General features: G+C 48.8%; 1 protein-coding gene across 4 annotated transcripts in view; it reads left to right on the top strand.

Moving 5' to 3' along the window:
- The window catches only part of NUP214 (nucleoporin 214), an 86,188-nt gene extending 79,176 nt beyond the window's left edge, over positions 1 to 7,012 (top strand). For 3 of the 4 annotated variants that reach the window (XM_088841085.1, XM_055399181.2, XM_055399180.2), the window contains exons 33-36: positions 3,286 to 3,457; positions 5,231 to 5,370; positions 6,236 to 6,260; positions 6,755 to 7,012. In XM_088841085.1, the coding sequence (XP_088697211.1) occupies positions 3,286 to 3,457; positions 5,231 to 5,370; positions 6,236 to 6,260; positions 6,755 to 6,788 (371 nt within the window). In that variant the 3' untranslated portion in view covers positions 6,789 to 7,012. Of the gene's footprint in view, positions 1 to 3,285; positions 3,458 to 5,230; positions 5,398 to 6,235; positions 6,261 to 6,754 lie in introns of all 4 variants that reach the window. The other variant, XM_088841086.1, reaches the window with a different exon arrangement.
- The last annotated feature ends 9,540 nt before the right edge of the window (positions 7,013 to 16,552 follow it).

Here is a 16,552-nt window from a genome sequence, read left to right as displayed (position 1 = left end):
TGATGGAGCACAGTTAATTTTCCCTTTTGGAATATACCTACCTAGGAATAAAGAACATTACAGTACTACTTTTTATCCCAGCATGGCTTTTTTTAATAATCGTGTATTATTATACTTGTAATTAAAGATTTTAAAGAACAGTATATATTTACCTGCAAAAAAAATCCTTCACCTCTGTCAGCTGCCCCATCTATCCTATTTCTGTGTCTGAGATCTACAGGGGGCTGCATACCTGCCCTTGTCGTGTGGAAAATTGTGTGAAAAGATTTTTGGGGGCAGGGAGCCTTAACCTGTTGAGAAAGCAATTTGTTAAAGCAAATGCCTCATAGGTGAGCAGGCAGGATGCTTCCACCGGGTGTGTGTTGGGGACTTCGTGTGGGGATCACAGAGGAAGGACCCTCCCGAAGGAGTAGCCGCCTGGATACCTCTGACAAGGGAGCATGGCTGCCCCGAATTAGTACCTGGAATCCCACCTTTCAGAACCAAAGTTGCTGTGGTTTCCTAATGCACTGGGCACTTTTACTCAGACCTGTGCCTGGCGTGGGTTGGTTTTTGCTAGCTTTTGATGCTGTCTCCTAAAATCTGAAGTGGAGTAGGAATGAGCATCACCGCTGCATTTTGCAGCTTTGAGTGATTTAAAAACACTTCCTGCAGTGAGTGATTTAAAAACAAAAGGGCTGCAAAGCTTTTGGTCCCAGTTAACAGGGCAAATAGCACTTGAATAAGATAGTTTAGTTTATTAATCGTCAAGACCTTTTAATTTATCTTTTGAGGAACCTGATCATGTTTTCTTCAACCCTTGTGTCTTCTCTGTTGTTCCCCTGGGGTCACGTCCCAATTGAGTTGAGAACTTGACCCTTTTATTTCTTCAGTCTGAGAGAAAATACACCAACCCACTTTTCAGACTGGTTTTTCCTATTTGATGACTTGCCCCGTGAAACCACCTCGATTGAGGACTCCAAGAATTTCAGATTGTGGGTTTGGGTGGGTCTCTGAAAAATTCCAGAAGCAGCCCTTGTCCCTTGAGTACAGTTGCAGTAAAAAATAACACCACTGGCGATGATTTGAACAGAGGACAGGAAGTGGGACAGACTGACAGTGACCTCCTGCTGCCCCAGTCCACTGGGTTCACTCCATGTTTTGCCACCGGAGTTCCTGGCTTTGGTGGCCGTGGAGGGGGCAGCGTGGTGGTGAGGTGCGGGGTGGTCGTGTGCGCACCCTGACTTTGTTCCCATCCAGGTTCTGCCGCTCACCAGTGGCTCAGTCTAGACGGGGCATCTTCTCTGAGCCTCGGTGTCCTCGCCTGTGAAGTCAGGGTCCCAGGTTTACAGGGAGGATTGAAACTGGTGAACAGTACCTGGCACATGGAGGGCCCTCAGTAAATCGGATATCTTATTGAGTACTAAACTTCTGTCTCTTCTGGAGAAGAAAATTGTGAAAATGTAAGCATCTAATAAAATTGGAACCCTCAGCATCAGGAGCGAGTTGTCCGTCTCCAGCAGTGAAGCCCGGGTCACCGTTCGTTCTCTTCCGTCATTCTAGCTGTGACGTGGATCCATTGTTTGGGGGCACTGTGTGTACCTGTGTAATCTCTCTCCGTCCAGCGTACTTTCTGTATCATTGACTGCTCATTTTTCACTCACCTTCCACCAAGAACTCGGAACAATATTGAGTACAGAGTACTCGGTGAAGGTCTGTGTGTCCAGGAAGAAAGTGTAACCAGATCCGTGATCAGTCTTAAATAATTCAACTGCAAGGGTTTTTTAGCACTTTTTTTTTCCAGTCTGTTATATTTGTAACAGTCTCCATTATCATGGCTTGGAATTTCACTCGAGGTTTTAAAATGCAGATGTAGACCCAAACGTGAGCCCGCACAGAAGTCCCCTTCTCAGTTGTGCTCCTGCTGATCCTGGGGAGTGAGCACGCGACTGAAGCGCAGAGCAGCAGCCGACTAAGGCGCCCGCTGCCAGCCTTCCATAGCCAGCATCCGCTCTTGCCTGCTGCAGGCAGCAGAAGCTTGTGGGCAGTTATCCTCATAATAAGAAGGCCTGGGTAATCCCTCTAACACCGGGATTCACTTTCCGACGGGGCGAGAATGAAGGCCCCGTCTCCCTGGTCCAGTCGCCTCCTGGATTGGCCTGGGCCACCATTCCTCCATTCAGCATGGAGCTCCCAGGCCGACAGTCACTGGGAGAAACACTCCCCTTCAGAGCACACCTCTTGTACCGTTTTGCTGTATTCTGTTCTGTAGACGCTCAGTGAGTGACTCTGCTCATGTCCTAGAATGATGTCAGCAGAGTCTTGGGGTTTGGGAATCCTCCTGACAGGCATTACCAGTCGGGGGAGGTGGCCCCGGGCACACCTGGCCCTCCGTGTGCAGCCACGTGCGTGGGCGCCGCCCCCGCGGGCCTGTGTCCACGTGAGCAGCAGCGCTGGGAGCCTGCCCACGGGCTGGTAGACTCAGGGCTCGCCTCGCCCGCTGATGGAGGGTCTTGTCTCATTCATACAGAAGCCGTCCTCCAGACAAGAAACACAGTGTGTCTTTTTTTATTGAGGAGTAGTTCCTGACTGCAGAGAGAGAGCTTTTTGTTAATTCTTCTGTGCAGGGAGACTCCTGAGAGAGACGGAGAGGCATCAGGCTGTAAATAAGTAATGAGCGCCTGGCCGAGTGCCGGCGCCCCGCGGCACTGCATCTCCTCGGAACCCAGCTCTCAGGTCCTCCCTGAGAGGAGACCTTGAGCTCCTAATTCGTGTTTCTGTGAAGCTAGAGACCTTGCCTATGTGATGATAAGTAATAAACTCTGACCATTTTGACAACTGGGTAGGGACTGAATCTCTTGAGTGTGACTTTTCAATGAAGAGTCTCAAAACATGGCAGGGGGACCAGGCGGGGGTCTGACCTGGCCGAGCTGGTTCTTCGTGGCAGTCGGATCTCACAAAACGTGGAGCTGACGAGTCCAGCTCGCCTCTGGGAAGGTCCGGGGAGCTCACAGACAAACATGAGGTCTCTGGGTTCTTAGAACTCCAAGGTGTGCTCCCGCGTGGACCGCAGACCCTTCTGCTGGCAATGGAGCGGGTGGCGGTTTGGTTGGGTTTGGGTTTGTTATTTTGCCGATAGAAGGGGTGTTGCCCTTTGCTGTACGTTTTTGAATTTGAAGTTCTAACGCATTTTCCCCTTTCTCCTTCTTCCTCTTTTGATTTGGTTTCTCACTGCTCATTGTCTTCTCTTCCTGTCTCCTTCTTTCTTTCTCCCTGTTTCTGTTTGTTTGCCTCTGTTTTGCTCAGGTGGCTTCGGTGCTGCTCCAGTGTTTGGCAGCCCTCCTACTTTTGGGGGATCCCCTGGGTTTGGAGGGGTGCCAGCATTCGGTTCAGCCCCAGCCTTTACAAGCCCTCTGGGCTCGACGGGAGGCAAAGTGTTCGGAGAGGGTACTGCTGCCGCCAGCGCGGGAGGATTCGGGTAAGCCCCCCGGGAGAGGCCAGAAGAAGCCCCCAGGCTCGGGTCAACAGAAGCACTGGGGCCCAGTACTTCTGTTTTGAAAAGAAAGTTCTGTTTCCATTTTCTTGACTAAGCTGAAATTCCCTCCCTCAAAATCCGCAAACCAGTCACTCCAGGATTCCTGTTCCCTGCAGGGATAAGGCCAAACTCTGTCCAATACTTGCTGGACATGAGCCGTGTTCCTGTCCCCTGATAGGTGGCTGGCAGATCCCTGCTCTCGTAGCAGAGCTAAAGGATTGGTTAAAGGAAGAAAAACAGTCTCCCCTTACTGCAAGATTGCCCCTAGTGTGGTGACTTGTGTTAGGAAATCCTGAATGAACAGTTTTTACCAAATTCTTTTCTCTTGTGATTGTTGTCTCTGAGCAGATAGCTCCTTAAGTCCCCTGCTCCACTGCAGACCCCCAGCATAGGACTTCAGTCCACAGTCCCCTAGGCCGGCTTCCACAGGCACTGTCTAGGCCCTGGACACAGTGCAGAGTCTCCATGGCCACTCTGCCTTCAAGGCTGCTCTCACTGCTTGGTATATATCCTCACTTGAAACTGCCGTAGTAGAGATTTGCTTCAGAGGGCCCCAGAAATTCAGTCTGGTTACCAAAACCCCAAAGAGAAAATAGCCTCCACCACATCACAAAATCCCAGTAAAATATATGTGGTGATGACTACAAAGTGTCTCATTTGAAGAAAGTACGGATGTCTGAAGTTACTGTCTGCTGGGCCCTTCACAGCCCTCAGCCCTGGCTCGGGACTCATAACACTACAGAGCTGGGGGGCGGGGCTGGGGGCCACGTAGGAGAGCTGTCAGGGCAGGTGGGATGAGTGCCGATGAGGCGGGAGCATCTTTGTCCTGAAAGTAAACTCAAATGGAGCCCTTCCTCACACCCTCCTCACCTCTCCATGAAAGGTTGGTGCCGACACGCTGGCAAGTTTCGAGAAAAGTGAGTGAGCTGATCCATCGCTTCTTGGATTTCATGTAGAGACTGGTGGGTCTTTTAAGTTGCTCCCAGGAAGTCAGGAAACCCGAAGTTAAGGAAAGCTTTGAGGAGAGTTGGGGTCGACTTAAACCAGTTTTCTGGCAGGTTCTGACAGATACTGTTTTCTGCAGTAACCACCCAGCACATGATATGGCAAAGTTGCCGGAAGGTTTGTGGTTGACTGGGAATCTTGAGGTTTTTATTTATTTATTTGAAACCAGCTATTTTCTTCGCTAGCAAAAAAAAAAAAAAAAGGATCAGGTTCTGCCCTGGCCAAGGGCTCTCCCACATAAATCCTGACTGGCTGGTTAGTTCCGAGTTGTCCAGCAAAACCAATCACCAGTTTTGGTGTGACATCTCCGAAAGAGCCCATCACCATTCTTCAGGTCCCCGCCGTGAGTCTGTCTCTGACCCCGGCTGACACCTGAGGGCTTCCCACAGCCGTGTATGAGAGGCCTGAGGCATGGGTGAGATTAGCCCAGGACCAGTGACCTGAAAGTTCCAGACAGCGGAGGAAAACCCAAACACTGGACAAGTGGCGTTTCATACTGCAGCCCATTATTTTTCTTCACGAAGCTGAGGCAAAGGTTTGCTCTGGGCTCTAGCCTACTTTTTCTGAGAGGCTGCCAGTTTAAACCATGCTCGTCACCTCGAATCATGTATGTCGCGCATCCTGAGACTCAGGAGAGGGGCCAAGGCTGTCGGGCAGCAGAGTGACCGCGTGGCCGCGCTAACTACAGTCTCCGTTCTCACCGGGACCCAGGTTCGGGAGCAGCAGCAACACCACGTCGTTTGGCACCCTCGCCAGTCAGAACGCACCAACTTTCGGATCGCTGTCCCAGCAGTCTGCTGGGTTTGGGAGCCAGAGCGGGGGATTCTCTGGCTTCGGATCAGGCGGAGGAGGTGGGCAGCCCGACCACCCCCTTCACTGTGGTCTCTCCTTTCATTCCCTCAGTAAATGTCTGACAACCCTCACCCCTACCCTGACCCTCCAAAAGAATGAGTGGTTTTACCTGGCTATTCAGTCTGGTACTTGAAAAGCTGAAAGTACTGGAAAGACGCAGTGTTCTTTTTAGGTTTTAATTAGACTTGTAACACCGTGCTGTTTCTTACCAAATAAAGAAATGGCTGACCTGACTTTTCTCTCAAGATTTGAGGACCCCAAAAAATAGCCATTCTAACTAGACCTTGACTTAAAAGTCTAAACCAGAAGACTCAAAGGATATAGAAGAAAGTAAAAATAAGACATAGAGACTTTAACAAAATGTCTTTCATTTGTTTGACACCCTACTTCTTCAGATAGTAGAATATCTTTCCAGCACACTTATGAGATGCAAAAGTTAGGTATTGCTCTTATTTTACAAATGACACGGACACCGCAAGGGGCCAGTTTGCTCCAAGGCTAGACAGTGAACAGCAGGGCTGGCCCTCGAACCGAGTGCCTTGCTGCCCTGGCCTCTAGGAGAAGAGACCGCAAGTGGATGGGGAAAGTAGAAAAAGCACGTTTTCTTGATGAAATGAGTTTGTGGGGCATCAGCAACAGTGAGAGGAGGCCTGCCACGACCCTCTGCTGGCCAGGGTGGGGGTGGGACAGACCCTGAAACAGCCACAGATCACACCCCTTCCTGCCCCCACCCCTCCCAGGCCTGCGTCTTGCGGGAGGAGGGCTTCCTGTGGAGACACAGGGAGGGGACCGAGGCGCCCTAGAGACCACCTTTGTCTTTCAGGTGTCTGTGTGTTCTAACTGCACCCTTTTCCTCTTTTTCAGGATTCACCTTTGGATCTTCTAACTCGTAAGTACCTCTCTTCAGTTTTGAGTCATTAAGTAAGGGTGGGGGCCTGTGCAGAATGTGAAAATGGTAGTTTTGGTCTCTTTGTACAGTTTGGTATCTATTTTTCCTGTTTAAAATCTTGTCCTGGAAACGGCATCTCAGCAGCAGGTTTTGGTCTGTGTGGACTTGCTGCTGTCAGTAGGCATGTGGCCGGAGGTTCCAGGCCTGGCTTTCTCCCGGGCCGTGTGTGAGAGAGAGGACGGTGCCTTCTGCTGACAGAGCCTGGAAGGCAGAACCCGAGAGCTGCTTTGCCTCATCCCCGCTCATTCTCAGAAGCTCCCTGGGCTCCGAGCCCACCCCCGAGTCCCGCGTTTCTGTCCTCGCTCTCTGCGTCTGTGCAGAGCTGCCCGGCCCTGGAAACTCCGAGTCCTGCTCTTTGAACACAGGCAGTTGCATGAGCTCCGGAGCCCTGCCTAGAGCTGAGCTGACCTGCCTCTCCCGGCACTTCCTTGCAGGTCTGTCCAGGGCTTTGGTGGCTGGAGAAGCTGAGTGGGTGTTGGCATTCCTTTCCGTTCCTGCGACGTGGTGCGTTCTCAGCTCCCCTTCTCTGAGAAACCCTGCAGCAGTCCTCTGAACTGGATGCTCTCATTGAAATACACCCCCCACCCAAAAGAAACAGCAGAAACCGAACTCCAGAGATACCTGACTACTCGTTCTGTCTTGTGTTTTGTGTTGGTTGTCCCCCCTGCTATTAAACTTTCGGTCTGTATCCACGCGGAATGTGTATGGGCCTCTTCCAGTCACAGCCAGGGAGAGAGGTCCCCCGTTTCTGGGCTCAGGCTGTGGCCAGGCCGCCGCTTCTCCCAGACGGCCCCCCAGGGGGAAGAGGTCGCGTGCCGGCCAGCGCCTTTCTGAGTCCGTGACTTTCTGTCTCTCCTTCACTCCTTTCTGCTGCTGGGCATCAGGCCCCTCGAGGTGCCAGCATGGCGACTAGGTGGAGGGAAGGAAGCTCACCGGCGCGGGCGTTAGCCGAGTCTCAGGAGTGGCACAAGCCCCTCAGAGCGCAGGCAGCTGTGAGCAGCGTGGAGGCGGCAGGGCCTGCGATGGCCGCGCTGCCCTGGGAAGCCTTCAGCCCCTCTTCCCGGCTTGGCTGTGGGCGCTGAGCATCCCACAGTGGTTCTCACGCTCTGGCGAGGAGGTGGGCAGTCGATTGAGAAACTGCTTTCACCTCCAGCAGACGCTGGTGACGTGGGTGACCGCCCCTGGCTCCTGTCTGTGAACCGCAGTGCTCACAGACCTGGGTGGACCCAGGAGCCGAGACGACATCGCTGCCGCCCTCAGCCACCACACGTGTGTGCTCCTTGGCCTGGAGGGCGAGTGCAGTCTCGCTGAAGTGCTTGTGAGGCAGAGTTATTCAGATCTGGGCGTATTTAGTTCTGAGGCCTGTGACACCCTAGGCAGTTGCTGACAGACAAGGACTGCCTCGCACCAAGCGCAGGCAGAAGCGTATGTTACCTTCAGGCTCGGAGTGTGACGGCTTGGCCATTAGCAGGGGAGGGGTGGAAAGGGACAATTATTTCGATTTTCGTATATTGGAAAGTTGTATTTTGAAACATTCTAATAAAAGTTTTCCACATGATTTAGTGTGTCACATTGCAGCTAGCATGGCCTCGCTGCTAATGTGGGCTTGTGGGGAGGGTAGACCTCGGCGAGGAGCTGGGGCCACAGCCTGCCCTGCCAGCCCCCACTCTGCCAGGGGCTCTGGGTGACGCAGACCCACAGGCCCCAGGCGGGCAGCTTCTGGTTCAGCCAGACTGAGATGGGGCCTGGACACCTCGGGCTGAGGTCAGCAGTTCCTGCCACTTGTCAGAAGAGGAGTCTGCCAGCGCAGCACGCCGGGTTTCAGGAGCCCCAATGCAGGATTGGGTCCCTCGTGACTTCCCCTGTTTTGTGCGCAGTTTGTGAGAGAAGAGTGAGCGTCTGTTCATCTGTTGCACTAAACAGGGCATCTGCCTCCCTCAGAGAGCCTGGACTTCAGTCCTTTCATGGGGACCCTTTTGGTCCTCACGGAATTGAAGAGCTCGTCTCCACCTGTCCTCACAGGAGGCCCCTCAGCCATGGAGCTGGTTGCCAGATGTCCACATGGCCAGCCTAGGGTCCTTTCCTCCCACACGTGTACACGGGGCCATTTTGAGACAAAGGACCTTTGTCACGGTGGTGGGCCGGTAGCAGGCTTGGCTTTCAGGGAGCAACATGACTGACAGGTGCTGACCTGCCCCAGCATGTCCCCCTGCTGACCGGCACCCACACAGAGCCATCTCCTGCCCTTCTGTTTCCCCCCGAGAGCCACTTTTTTATAAATAGAAGCTGGTTTGGCCTAAACCCTTGACCTCAAATTCTCTGCGTAATCCCCATCGAGGTGGCATGTGACATCTCTCCAGAAGGCCGTATCAGCTGTGCTCAGCCAGATAAGGTCCCGCGCTCACTGGAGGGTGGCAGCCCTGAGGAACGCACAGCTGGTGTGAGAGCCCCTGCGAGTTCCTTTTTTGGGGTCGACTTCGCTGGTAGGTGGCAGGGGTCATCTCAGCGTGCAGCCAACACGCATGCCCTGAAACCCAAGCTCCCAGAATGTCAGGCGGGGAGTACAGCCTGCCCAGGGAGAAGGTGGCGGGGTTGTGCCTTTCCCAAGTAGGGGCAGACAGCAGCCAGTGGAGGGAGGGGGGTCATGTCCCAGTGAGAAGCCCAGGACGGGGTTGCCCCCAGCTCTCGCAGAGTGGCCGGTGGCAGCAGGAGGTGGGCAGTCACAGCAGGCTGACTTTGTACCTCTGCTTGTGCAACTCAGGAAAGGCAGGAAGGAAAAGGAGGATGGCAGTTTAATGAGCTAGGTTGTGTTTTGCTGGACTTTTCCAGGCCTAATTGTCGTTCATTCATAACTGGTGCTTCAGAAGGCAGTGCAGTGATAGAGGCCAGAAATTGGGTTTCTCAGGGGCCAGACGAACCCAACTTACAAACTGGACGCACGAACCAAGTCCCTTTGCGTGTAGCTGTGGCCGTAGAACCCCCAGCACCTGAGCGGGTGACTCCATCCTATTCCCCACCCCTACCCGGCCCGGTTCCCACGAGCATCCTGGTTCTGTCTTCAGCTTTACTTTCTGTCTCTGGCAACCCCCAGAGATGTTTCTGAGTCAGGTCTCTGGCACTATGGAGAGGGTGTGGACATTGCAGACTGACCTGACGCTCACCCTCACTGGCTCTGGGACCGGGACCAGTTTTCCCTCTTAGTCTCCCTCAGCAGTGAGATATCAACCTTGGGGGCCCTTATAAGGATGAAAGGAGGGTCCACCCCTGGAGCACCCAGCACAGAGTAGGTTCTCGTTAAACGGTGGCTCTTCTCAGCCTACAGACCTCGCCCTATGTCCTAGGTAATTTTAGATAGATCCCCACGTCAACCTCATCTGGTTTGTGATGGGGGGCATCTTCCACCTGGCTGTCCAGCCCTAGGCTTAGCAGATAGGGGACCACTCTGGGTGAGGGGTCATCCCTGCTTAATGAAGCTCTAACGCAGGTGGGTCCATATCCGCCTGAGGTGCTGGCCCAGCAGAGCTGAGTTGGTCCCTTGAACCTCTGTTTCCAACCAGCTTCACAGGTGATTACACAAAGATGGTCCATGCTCCACGTTTAGAGACAGTAAATACTTTCTCCCTAAGGAACATTCAAAAGAGACTGTCATTCTCATGGCTGTGTTTATTTTGTCATGAGTCCAGGGTGAGAAATCGAGTACCAGGGAATGACAAGGAATAACAATAGCGTTGACAGATCTCAAATCAGGTGCAAATCTCCAACCTTTGCCATTAGGTTTTCTAACTGGCAGAGTGGGAGTGTTATAAGGGCTAGTGCAAGGCACGATGAGCTCTTTCTTAATGTAAGCTGATATCAAGAAGTTTTTAGAAGGTTTGGATGAGAAATTGGCTTCTCTTAATTAAAGGACATGATTTAGGTTGGTCTGTATTACATACAAATGCCTTTGTCATGCTGGCAGACCAACTTTTCAAAACCATTAAAAAGAAAGAAAAGGATACCTCTATAAAAATTATGAAAATTCACTTGCACCAGTTAAGTAATCAAGGTCTGTCAGTGGTTAACAACTCTTGGTCCGATCCATAACTCATAAAGAAATCTAGCGTTTGCCTTTACCATTATCAACTTGGTCACCTAAAAAGGGACTGCAGAAAATTTTTAAAAATCGAGGACAGACTAATTTCAGACCAGAATTTCAAGTTAAACAAGAATTAGGGGGAAAAACAGAATTAGGGCTGCTCTGAGGATACCTGGAGAGTCTTCCCCCGCCTCCTTTCTAACACCTTGTGGAAGCAGAAATGAATATGCAAGGAGAAACGATTAAAGCCTTAGTAGATACGGGAGCCACCTTCTCAGTTTTAAACCCTACCAAAATCAAAGGCTCCCTCCCTCGGAGTAATACTGCAGTGCAGATAGTGGGAATCTCCTGTGCAACCATTAAGGCTTTTAAAGCATTACCTTTAGAGTTTTACTTAGCAGAACTTCAAAACCATTCCTTTTTCCTAGTAGAAAGTACCCCTAATCACCTGCTAGGTAGAGATTCGTTAGAAATATATGGCGCCCAGATTTCCTTTGCTCCTAAGGGAGAAATGTTTTGAGGTGTAAAAAATCAATCAGATTTCTCTCCTTGTATAATGTTTACAGCCCATGATAAAGGTGATGAAGAGCCTTTTTTTTGCCTTCACTTGGAATGAATGGCATTATACTTGGACTGTGATGCCAGTGGGCTCCACTGAAAGCCCCACTTGCTTTTCTCAGGTATTAAAAGCAGATTTAGATGATCTAGTTTTTCCTCATATGTCAGTCTTGATACAATATGTAGATGACTTGCTGTGTCTACATTGAACTGGTGTTCAAATTCCTTAATAGATAGTCAGCAAGACACCCTGTACTTGTTCCAGAAGTTAGCTTCAAAAGGACATAAGGGATCCAAAGAGAAATTACAGTTGGGCTTCCCTGGTGGCTCAGACAGTAAAGGGTCCGTCTGCAATGCAGGAAACCTGGTTTGATCCCTGGGTCAGGACAATCCCCTGGATAAGGGAATGGCTACCCCCTCCAGTATTCTTGCCTGGAGAGTTCCATGGACAGAGGAGTCTAGCGGGATTCAGTCCGCGGGGTCTCAAAGAGTCAGAAACCACTGAGCGACTAACACTTCACAAGGCTGATGTGGAGAATTCAGGACGTGTGATATCTAAGGGTGGCTTTTAATTGGCCTGGACAGAGTAAAGGGCACGCTGGCCTTCCCTGCCCGGAGAAGAGAAAGAAGGCTGAGTGGCTTTCCTAGACCTTGCAGGCTGCTGGAGGAACTGGATTCCCACTTTTTCCCTAGTAGCTCAACCAGTATATGATTCAGTGAAACAAAACCAAACTGAACCTCTGTGCTGGGGAACAGAGCATTCTAAAGCTATGGAGACCCTTAAGGGCCTCCTGGTAAAGGCCCCAGCCTTAGGACTTCCAAGATAGAATGTATCCTTTTTCCTTTGTCCACGGAAACCAGAGTGCTGCGTTAGGGTATTATCCCTACGGCACGGCGGCTCCTTCCAACCAGGGATACTACAGCCCGCAGCTAGGTGCGGTAGCCAGTGGTCTTCCTCCGTGTCTCCGAGCTGTCCAGACAACAGCTGTGATGTGTTGAGCCACAGGGGAGATAGTTCTGAGTCACCCCTCACTGACTTTGTTCCATGCTTTGTGGAGGCCTCACTAAACTCTCCTCACGCACAGCATTATTCAGCAAGTCAATTAACTTCTCACAAGATTGTCCTGCTCTCACCAAACATAACTCTCCACAGGTGTGACAAGCTTAATCCAGCTGCCTTGCTCCCAGAAAAATTGGATGAGGAAAAGCACTGTTGTATTGTTGCAACTAACAGTCTTTTATTTCCTAGGATTGACCTTGGAGAGAGTCTGATGAATAATCCTAGTCTTCTTTTATTCGCTGATGGTTCATACTTACGAGGACCTCATGGAGAATACCAGGCTGGCTGTGCTGTTGTTTCTCCAGTGTCCATCCTCGAAAGTGGCCCTTTGCCTAATGTCTCTTCCACCCAACACTGAGTTAATGGCACTGACCAGGGTGTGTCAGTTGGCAAGAGGGAAATCTGTCAGTATCTACACGGACAGCCACTGTGGTTTGGGAGCGGCACATGATTTTGGTATGCTTTGGAAACAAAGAGGATTTCTGACTTCCTCAGGACGGCCCATCAAAAACGGAAAGCAGGCAGCAGAGTCGAGAGATGTCGTTCTGCTACCATGCGCACTTGCTCTTGTTAGGATACCGGGTCATTGAAAGGCTGAGTCTGCAGAGCCCAAAGGAAACCCTTTAGCTGATGGTGCCACCAGGACAGCAGCCTCTGTCATAAGCAACAGCCAGCTAACTACTGCTTCTTCCCTTCCAGTCTCCGGGAAACCCACTAACACGTTCAAGCTTCAGAGAACAGCAGCAGGCCAAGAAAAAGACACCTGTATACAGAAGGGAGGGAAGTTTCAACTGCAGCAGAGAGTAGGCCCAAATGGGAAACCTGTCCTTCTGTTTTCAGCCCAGTATCCGGTTTTACAATACATTCATGAGTAAACTCCTTGGAACCCAGATAAGGTGGTGTTGTGGGGTAAACGATATTTGTGGATGCCTTTCTTTACCATAGCTTGGAAGATCTATTCAGGATGCTATTCGTGTCCAAAATATCACCCAGGAAAGGCACTGCACAGTTCTCAGGGGAGTTTGCCATGACCCACAAGTCCTTCTTAAGTATGGCAGGTTGATTTTACAGCAGAAGCCTCCCTTGCAAGGTTATCAGTATGTTCTTGTTATGATGTATATGTTCTTGTCACAATCTGTGTGTTTTCACACTGGGTTGAGGCATTCCCCTGCAGAAGGGCTACGGCACAATCAGTCAGGAAGCTGTTTTTAGAAAGAGTGATTCCCATCTGGGGAATCCCCCAGAACTACACAGCAACAGAGAGACTCATTTTACTGGACAAACTGTTCAGGAAATTAATAAAATTGGGCCTATTAAGCAACATACCCACTGTGCCTATCACCCCCACTCTTCTGGGTTAGTTCAGTTCAGTTCAGTCGCTCAGTCGTGTCCGACTCTCTGCAACCCCATGAATCACAGCACGCCAGGCCTCCCTGTCCATCACCAACTCCCGGAGTACACTCAAATTCATGTCCACAGAGTCGGTGATGCCATCCAGCCATCTCATTCTCCGTCGTCCCCTTCTCCTCCCGCCCCCAACCTTTCCCAGCATCAGAGTCTTTTCCAGTGAGTCAGCTCGTCACATGAGGTGGCCAAAGTATTGCAGTTTCAGCTTTAGCATCAGTCCCTCCAATGAACATCCAGGATTGATCTCCTTTAGAATGGACTGGTTGGATCTCCTCTCAGTATAAGGGACTCTCAAGAGTCTTCTCCAACACCACAGTTCAAAAGCATCGATTCTTCGGCGATCAGCTTTCTTCACAGTCCAACTCTCACATCCATACATGACCACGGGAAAAACCATAGCCTTGACTAGACGGACCTTGGTTGGCAAAGTAATGTCTCTGCTTTTTAATATACTATCAAGGTTGGTCATAACTTTCCTTCCAAGGAGCAAGCGTCTTTTAATTTCCTGGCTGCAATCAGCATCCGCAGTGATTTTGGAGCCCCCCCAAAATAAAGTCTGACACTGTTTCCACTGTTTTTCCATCTATTTCCCATGAAGTGATGGGACCAGATGCCATGATCTTTGTTTTCTGAATGTTGAGCTTCAAGCCAACCTTTTCACTCTCCTCTTTCACTTTCATCAAGAGGCTTTTGAGTTCCTCTTCACTTTCTGCCATAAGGGTAGTGTCATCTGCATATCTGAGGTTATTGATATTTCTCCCAGCAATCTTGATTCCAGCTTGTGCTTCTTCCAGCCCAGCGTTCCTCATGATGTACTCTGCATATAAGTTAAATAAGCAAGGTGACAATATACAACCTTGACGTACTCCTTTTCCTATTTGGAACCAGTCTGTTGTTCCATGTAGAGTTCTAACTGTTGCTTCCTGACCTGCATACAGGTTTCTCAAGAGGCAGGTCAGGTGGTCTGGGATTCCCATCTCTTTCAGAATGTTCCACAGTTTATTGTGATCGACACAGTCAAAGGCTTTGGCATAGTCAGTGAAGCAGAAATAGATGTTTTTCTGGAATTCTCTTGCTTTCTCCATGATCCAGCAGATGTTGGCAATTTGATCTCTGGTGCCTCTGCCTTTTCTAAAACCTGCTTGAACATCTGGGAGTTCACGGTTTACATACTGCTGAAGCCTGGCTTGAAGAATTTTGAGCATTACTTTACTAGCGTGTGAGATGAGTGCAATTGTGCGGTAGTTTGAGCATTCTTTGGCATTGCCTTTCTTTGGGATTGGAATGAAGACTGACCTCTTCAGTCCTGTGTCCACTGTTGAGTTTTCCAAATCTGCTGGCATATTGAGTGCAGCACGTTCACAGCATCATCTTTCAAGACTTGAAATAGCTCAACTGGAATTCCATCACCTTCACTAGCTTAGTTCGTAGTGATGCTTTCTAAGGCCCACTTGACTTCACATTCCAAGATATCTGGCTCTAGGTCAGTGATCACGTTATCGTGACTATCTTGGTCATGAAGATCTTTTTTGTACAGTTCTTCTGTGTATTCCTGCCACCTCTTCTTAATATCTTCTGCTTCTGTTAGGTCCATACCATTTCTGTCCTTTATCGAGCCCATCTTTGCATGAAATGTTCCTTTGAATCTCTAATTTTCTTGAAGAGATCTCTTGTCTTTCCTATTCTGTTGTTTTCCTCTATTTCTTTGCATTGATCACTGAGGAAGTCTTTCTTTTTTTTTTTTTTTCCAATTTTATTTATTTATCTTTTTCAAGTTGAACAGACTAAAATTCTTTAAACAAACTTACTTATACTCCAGAGTCCTTTAAAAACTTAATAGCATTTATACATTGAAGATATTTGATTTTCTTGTAACTAGCACTTCAAATGCAACAAGCATTTGAAGCAACAAGCATTTGACCCAACAAGTAAAACTTTCTACAGTTCATAACTTTTATAAATAAATTAAATGTACAGTGAAAAAGTTCTCTGAAATATTTCAATATTTCTGCAGGTTTAGTAACATCGTAAAATACATTTCAACTAAAATTCACAAATTTAAAAACCTGTTAGGCATTTTTAGGCGTTTTAAGATGGAAATGAAGACCAATGTTACATCGTAATATGCCAATTACAAATAGTACTTCAAATAGCAAATACTACAGTTTGTCCCAAACTTAAAAACTATTCATGAACTCAACACTGAACTATTGATGGCTATGAGAATTGTTTCCTAGCCTTTTTGAAAATTTCAACCCATTTACGTTTAAGGTAATTATTGATAAGTACGATCCCGTAGCCATTTTCTTTATTGCTTTGGGTTCAAGTTTATACACTCTTTCTGTGTATCCTGTCTATAGAAGATCCTTTAGCATTTGTTGGAGAGCTGGTTTGGTGATGCTGAATTCCCTCAGCTTTTGCTTGTCTGTAAAGCTTTTGATTTCTCCTTCATATCTGAATGAGATCCTTGCTGGGTATAGTAATCTGGGCTGTAGCGTATTTTCTTTCATCACTTTAAGTATGTCTTGCCACTCCCTTCTGGCCTGAAGAGTTTCTGTTGAAAGATCAGCTGTTATCCTTATGGGAATCCCCTTATGTGTTATTTGCTGCTTTTCCCTTGCTGCTTTTAATATTTGTTCTTTGTGTTTGATCTTTGTTAATTTGATTAATATGTGTCTTGGAGTATTTCGCCTTGGGTTTATCCTGTTGGGGACTCTCTGGGTTTCTTGGACTTGGGTGATTATTTCTTTCCCCATTTTAGGGAAGTTTTCAACTATTATCTCCTCAAGTATTCTTTCATGGTCTTTCTTTTTGTCTTCTTCTTCTGGGACTCCTATGATTCGAATGTTGGAGCGTTTAACATTGTCCCAGAGGTCTCTAATATTGTCCTCATTTCTTTTAATTCGTTTTTCTTTTTTCCTCTCTGTTTCATTTATTTCTACAATTCTATCTTCTAGTTCGCTTATCCTGTCTTCTGCCTCTGTTATTCTACTGTTTGTTCCCTCCAGAGTGTTTCTGATCTCATCTATTGCATTATTCATTGTATATTGACTCTTTTTTATTTCTTCTAAGTCCTTATTAAATCTTTCTTCCATCTTCTCAATCCTTTTCTCCAGGTTATTTATCTGTAAC

The sequence above is a fragment of the Moschus berezovskii genome, chromosome 11 (genome assembly GCF_049115385.1).
Source record: "Moschus berezovskii isolate FMDL1 chromosome 11, NW_MosBer_1.0, whole genome shotgun sequence".
NCBI classification, from domain to species: domain Eukaryota; kingdom Metazoa; phylum Chordata; class Mammalia; order Artiodactyla; family Moschidae; genus Moschus; species Moschus berezovskii.
This window is presented reverse-complemented; position numbering and strand designations above follow the sequence as displayed.